This window comes from Drosophila rhopaloa, unplaced genomic scaffold (assembly GCF_018152115.1).
Source record: "Drosophila rhopaloa isolate 14029-0021.01 unplaced genomic scaffold, ASM1815211v1 contig_152, whole genome shotgun sequence".
NCBI classification, from domain to species: Eukaryota; Metazoa; Arthropoda; class Insecta; order Diptera; family Drosophilidae; genus Drosophila; species Drosophila rhopaloa.
Genome location: NW_025335031.1, coordinates 441,109 through 448,258, shown reverse-complemented (window position 1 = coordinate 448,258; position 7,150 = coordinate 441,109). Strand labels below are relative to the sequence as shown.

The 7,150-nt window shown below is 42.7% G+C and overlaps 1 protein-coding gene across 1 annotated transcript; it reads right to left on the bottom strand.

The window, feature by feature from the left end:
• Positions 1 to 383: 383 nt before the first annotated feature.
• Positions 384 to 1,472, bottom strand: LOC123037178. Its single transcript, XM_044456800.1, has one exon. It carries the CDS (start codon positions 1,470 to 1,472, stop codon positions 384 to 386), a length of 1,089 nt encoding a protein of 362 aa, XP_044312735.1.
• Positions 1,473 to 7,150: the final 5,678 nt, after the last annotated feature.

Genomic DNA, 7,150 nt, shown 5'->3' with positions numbered 1-7,150 from the left:
AGGTGATTTTCTCCATTGTCATTGTACGGTGTTGCCCCTGTGCAACCCGATGGTGGAAGCAACCTGCCCTTGTGCAGGTCCAAAATGCGATGATGTGTGTGTGTGTTGATGTGTGTCTGCCCGTGTGCAGACTAGAGTCCAAATAAGTGCAATGAATGTTTGTCTGTGTCTTTCAGAGATCTGTATTGAACTGACTTCGCTGCTGAGTACAAAGTTTCATATAAGTGACGAGCGTGCAAGCTCGTTTCAGTTACAGTAAAGTGGATCTTATTTACATATACAATTCGGGTTATGAATTTAGGATTCTATAACAATATAAATTAAATGTCGTGCTCCAACATCCTCCCCCCGTTGGAAGGACTCAAGTTCTTGCAACAGATTGCTTAAACTGGGAGCGGCGCAATTTTGCAGATGGGTCGGCGAGTAACTCCTTTCATCGTCTTTATGTCGACAACTCTGACCTTTCCGTCAGCTCCAAAACAAGTGTTTAAGATTCGACCGAGAGGCCACTGCTGAGGTGGAGTGTTGTCATCATGGATGATCACTAGCTGTCCAGGCGTGATGTTGGCTTGCGGCGTCAACCATTTGCTTCGAAGTTGCAACGTGTGAAGGTAGTCCCGTCGCCAGAGCTTCCAAAACTGCTGCTTGAGGTATGTGACGCGCTGCCAGCGAGTCAGACTGTTGGAATTTCGATCCTCCAGACATGGTTCCGGAAGCGCCTTTAGAGACGAACCTAACAAAAAATGTGATGGGGTTAGAGCCTCTCCGTCGTTCGGATCCTCGGATATCGGCGATATTGGTCTCGAGTTAAGAACTGCTTCGACCTCAATGGCAACAGTTTGCAGCTCCTCGTATGTAAGACCAGAATTGCCAATGTTTTTCACCAGCAAATGTTTCATCGATTTCACCGCCGCTTCCCAGAGCCCGCCGAAGTGCGGCGCACGGGGAGGGATGAAATGAAACGAGACGCCTGTTGAAGCGGTAAACGTTTGTAGGTCTTGCAGCGCCTGCTGACTGAAGAGCTGCTTCCTGAATTCTTCGAGTTGGGAATGAGCACCAACAAAATTAGTTGCGTTGTCGCACCAAATGCTCTCTGGAAGTCCTCTGCGTCCAACGAAGCGCTTTAAACATAAAACAAAGGTATTAGTGGAGAGGTCTGATACAAGTTCAACGTGAACTGCTTTGGTCGCAAAGCAGATGAATACGGCCATATAAGTTTTATATGGAACCTTTCCACGAATCCGATAGGAGGTAGAAAATGGTCCACATAGATCTACTCCTGAGATGGCAAACGGCTTGGTTAGGGTCAGCCTTTCCGCTGGCAGGGATCCCATAATTTGTTGCATTAGCCTGGGCTTGTAATGGCAACAATGAACACAATTTTTGACCACCTTGGTGGTGATGCGACGAGCATTTGCGGTCCATATTTGAAGTCTTAGTAATCCAATTAGCGCTTTGGGGCCTGCATGCATATTGACTTTGTGAAGATGTTCAACGTACTTATAAGTGAACAAGTGATCGCTAGGAAGAAGCAATGGGAATCTCGCATCGACAGGGATTGGGGCGTTTGCTAGACGGCCGCCGACTCGAATTACTTGTATAGATCGATTGCCAATATCAGCTTCAGCTACGAACGGAGTCAATTTTCTAAGATTTGGACTAAGACGATTTCCCTTTTGTATGTCAATTAAATCCGTTGCGAAACTTTGGCTTTGTATTGTGGAGACGATGTAGATAAATGCCTTCTGAATTTCATTGGCCTCAAGTTCGTTTGGCTGTGAGGCACGAAGCTCTTTGCTGGGAGGAACGCCGTTGAAAACTCGAAATATGAAAGCTACGATCCGAACAATTCGAGTATATGAAGAGATTCTGCTGATGAGCCTTTCAATTATTGTTCTCTCGATGCTGCTATCGCCACATTTAAAAGTTACCACTTTTCGCAATTCTAATGCGTTGTCCGCTGAGTTGGCAATTGGTTTTTCCTTTGGCCAAGTGCATTCGTTGAAGCGAAGAAATGTTGGTCCGCTGAACCAGATTGCGTTTTGTAGATCGGCTGCGGCACATCCTCGCGAAACGATATCCGCTGGATTCTCCTTACCCGGAACATGTCGCCATTTGATGTTCGCGGACTTTATTTGAATAGTTGACACCCGATTGGCTACGAAACACTTAAGTTGGGATGTGTGCATTGTAATCCAGTGTAAGACAATTGTCGAGTCTGACCAAAAAGTAACCTTCTTGGATATATTCTCAAACTTATGTTTGATTTTATCCCATGTTTCGCAAAGAAGCAAGGCTGCGCACAACTCAAGTCTTGGTAGACAGATAGTCTGAACAGGCGCTACCTTTGATTTTGCAATTACTAAACGCGAAATAGCTTGTTTTCCTTGAGATGATCGGAGATAAATACAGCACCCGTATGCACGCTCTGAGGCGTCTGCGAACCCGTGTATCTCGCACTCCATACTAGACGAGGAATTGACGAACCTTGGAATTTCAATTTGGTCTAAAATGTGTAAATCAGGCTCGATTTGCCGCCATCTTTCTTGCAGCGCATCAGGCAGCGGCTCATCCCACTCTAGACTATTCCTCCAAAGTTCTTGTACAAAAATTTTGTACCTGATAATGATTGGACTTAGGAGTCCAAGGATGTCGTACAAACTTGCAATGACAGAAATAATTTGCCTCTTGGAGGAAGCTTCGGATTTCGGCAGATCAAAGCGGAAACAAAATATATCCGTTTACGGTTTCCATAACATTCCCAAGGCCTTTATCACTTCTTTACCATCCACCTTGAATTGGTATTCTCCTAAAAAATCACTCTCACCGCTAAAGTTCCATTTTGACAACTTTAAACCTGCTCGTTGAAGAATTTTCTTGGTCTGAAGCATTTTCACTTGCAAGTCCTCTAAGCTGTCGGCTCCTGTGAGAAGGTCATCCACGTACATGTCATTCTGTAAAGTATGAGATCCAATTGGGAATTCGTTTTCGTACTTCTTGGCGATGAAGTTAAGACTTTGAATCGCTAAAAATGGGGCACTTGCCAGGCCATAAGTTACAGTATTTAATCGAAATAACTGTATGGGCTGATCAATCGAATCTCTCCAAAAAATGAGCTGGAAATTACGGTCTTTAGAATCAATCATGAATTGCCGATACATTTTAGTTATGTCGGCTGTGAAAACGAATTTGTGTAGTCTAAATGCCAGCAGAGTGAGAATCAGATTTTGTTGGATCGTGGGTCCAACCATTAGGATGTCGTTCAGAGACAAATTCGATGTCGTTTTAGCGGAGGCATCGAAAACAACTCTCAGTTTAGTTGTTGAGCTTTGTGGCCGCAACACGGCATGATGCGGTATGACATAATGAGGTTGGTTAATATTAAAATCAGATGCGAGTTCCATGTGGCCAAGATCAATGTATTCTTGCATAAACTCGGTGTACATTTTCTTTTGTTCAGGTAGGCGTCCTAATCGCCGTTCAAGCTGAAGGAAACGCCGTCTGGCATTTTCCAACGAACTTCCGAGACTAGTTGGGGATTGTGCAAATGGCAAACGGACTTGAATTCGACCGGAGTCAAGAATAACAGCGTGCTTAAAGAAATGTTGAATGCACTCTTCTTCTTCAAGCGTAAACCTGTTTTTGCTTATGTCCTCAAATGATTCGATTTTCCAAAACTGTGCTAGGGCATCGTTAAGATCTTGGGTCTTAAAAACATTGCAAGAAAATGCGTGCGCCTTTGCGTCTGGTTGTAAGCCGTTTTCGATTTTGCCTCCAACAATCCAACCGAGCGATGTGTTGAGTAGACAAGGTAAACCAGGTCCTAACGATAGCTTTTGACCAGTCAGCAAATCAAAAAACTCCTGCGTACTGATCAAAATATCAATCTTGTGAGGCTTAAAGAATTGTGGGTCGGCCAAATCGATGTCTTCAGGGATCGACCATTGCGATGTATCTATGCAGCGTTCCGGCTGCTGCTGAGCTATAGATTTCGTGATTGAAAATTGCAGTGTCCACTCATCAGCTGATAACCGAGACCGAATTGTTGCTTCTAAAGAAAACTTTACATGCTCTCGAAGGTTCCCAATTCCCGATACCTCAAAATTCTTTCGCTTAAATGGTATCTGAAGGGTCTTCGCTAGAGTTTCTGTCATAAAATTGACTTCTGACCCTGAGTCTAGCAGAGCTCTAGCAGAATGAAACACGCCATACTTGTCCTTAATTAGGATGAGCGCTGTTGGGATAAGCGAGCGTTTTGAGTTACGTGTAAGTCCAGCAAACACCTGGGTTGATGAGCTGGCTTGTGAATTGTCTTGCTCTTCACCTATTTCAATCGCTGTCTTGGGATCGGCTGGGCGATGCAAAGAGGAATGATGTAATCCGTGACATGTCCTACAACGAAATTTCGAAGGACAATCTGCGGCAATGTGACCTTTATGTAAACAATTTAAGCATAAAGTAGCTTGCTTTGCCCAGCTATGACGCTTTTCGAACGAGAGTGAAATGAATAATGGACATGATCCTAAGCTATGATCAGTTGAATTGCATTTAAAACAACTCCGTTTGACAGCTATAAATGCCTTTCGAGAATAACTGGGTTTTTCAAAACGTTTCTCATATGGTTTACCTTCAACTGGAGATTTTTGATGACACTCTAAAAATTGACAATGTCTGCTCAAAATATTATAACAATCTTCCCACTTCGGAAGATTTTCATACACCTGGGCTCTGTCGTATGCTTGTTTAGAATCAGAATCGACTTTCTGCAGGACGAGATGAATGATTATTGCACTAAGAATGTCTTTCTCAGTGCCAAGAGAAAGAAGCGAGCCAAGAAGTGCTGAGACAGTATCTAAAATTTGTCGAAGAGAGCACGGGTCAGCCTTCTTCATGTGAGAAATGCCGAATAAACTGGTGACATGCTCAATAAGAATTAATACTTTCTTATCGTAACGCTCTTGTAACTGATTTAGAGCCTTTTGGTAGTTGGCATCTGAAACTTGAAAGGCTGACACAACGTTTAACGCTGGACCAGATAAGCAACTAAGTAGATATGTAAATTTGTCCACTTCTGTAATGCTAGCATCTTCGTCGACCATATGTTTAAATGCAGAAATAAAGCGTTTATAATCACTATATTTTCCGTCAAACCTTGGCAATTTGAGAGCAGGGAGCCGGCTATGGTTTCCGCTACCTAAGAACGTGGAATTTGTGACGCTTAACTCATCAGACCGCTGCGGCCTATTCGAAGCTATCCTTTTCATCAGAGTCGCCTTGCTAACAATATAATCTTCTTCATGTTCGGATCTAGAATTCTCCGTTGGATCCAACTCCTCGATTTGCAGCTGAATTTGAGCCAATTGCCTATAGTGGGACTCTAACACTTGCAATCTGCACTCCGCCGTGCTAGAATCGATGACAGTAGCAGCCAAAGCTCGTTCTTTGCTGCTCTTGAAATTCTGTTCCAGCACGGCGCGCTTGCGCCTGAGACACACCAGCTGCTCCTCTACTGACGGTTTTGTCATCTTGTGGGATAGATTAATATATTAGCAGAAATAAACACAAACTTAGGTGATGTGCAGGTTACAGCGATTGTGGATACAGTTTTAAAGCCGTTGAGTGAAATGTAAACACTAACTTTCTTGAACTATTTTTCAAAAAGCTTAGCTTTACCAAGTAAACTTTGAGTGAAAGCTTTGACCACGTTAGACTTCGCTCACTGCATTTGCCAAATTCTCAAAACAAAGAAAGGGCCTTTTGCCTTTTATTTTTCAAAGAATTCTGGTTTTTAATGACCTTTTGTCGTTGGTTTAGCTTACGGTTCGAGCTGTTTCTTCAACTGAGTAGCTACCCGATGTGAGGTTATGTGCATCCAATAGATGTCCAATCTGCAGAGGTTCTGTTGTCGACGGATTCTTCGTGATCCTCCAATTCCAGTACAATCCAAGGCTGCAGGTGTCCTGTCACGGTCGCCAAATGTACGGTGTTGCCCCTGTGCAACCCGATGGTGGAAGCAACCTGCCCTTGTGCAGGTCCAAAATGCGATGATGTGTGTGTGTGTTGATGTGTGTCTGCCCGTGTGCAGACTAGAGTCCAAATAAGTGCAATGAATGTTTGTCTGTGTCTTTCAGAGATCTGTATTGAACTGACTTCGCTGCTGAGTACAAAGTTTCATATAAGTGACGAGCGTGCAAGCTCGTTTCAGTTACAGTAAAGTGGATCTTATTTACATATACAATTCGGGTTATGAATTTAGGATTCTATAACAATATAAATTAAATGTCGTGCTCCAACAGTCATTAAGGGGTTTTTTTTCGAAAAAATTTTTCAAATGATATTAAAATACCGAAAATCGAAGTGATTTTCTTCGGATTTTGGCGTTGTTATAAGGGTGGGGGTCATAATTTTTTCCAAAAATTGTTTCAAAAGATATTTTTTTCTGTAAATGACACTTTAATCGAAATTTTGTAACGAATTCAACGAGGTATGCCATTCCAACATCCGAACACTATTTCCTAGGGTTTTGATTAATAAACCGATAAATCGAGGTGATTTTCTCAGGACTTGGGCCTTGTCATAAGGGTTTTTCGAAAAAACAAATTCAACGAGGTATGCCATTCCAACATACGACCACTATTTCCCAGGGTTTTGATTAAAATACCGAAAATCGTGGTGATTTTCTTCGGATTTTGGCGTTTGTCCGTCTGTCCGTCTGTCTGTCCGTCTGTCTGTTTCTACGCGAACTAGTCTCTCAGTTTTAAAGATATCGAATTGAAACTTTGCACACACCCTTATTTCCTTTGCACGCAGTATATAAGTCGGAACGGCCGGGATCGGCCGACTACATCCTATAGCTGCCATACAACTGATTGATCGGAAATGCCATAACTTTGGTGTTTGTAAAGTTAGGAAGTTGGGATTTTCTATAGGTTTTATTTTTTCCCAATAAATCGGACTTACCAAATTTGATAAGGATCGGCCGACTATATCCTATAGCTGTCATATAACTGAACGATCGGAAATGCCATAACTTTGGTGTTAGTTAGAAAGTTAAGATTTTCTATGGGTTCTATTTTTGGCCAATCAATCTGACCTTTCATGAGAATCGGCCGACTATATCCTATAGCTGCCATATAACTGAACGATCGGA

Coding starts and splice junctions, on each gene's coding strand:
- LOC123037178 (XM_044456800.1), bottom strand. CDS start 1,472: ATGCATGCAGGCCCCAAAGCGCTAATTGGATTACTAAGACTTCAAATA.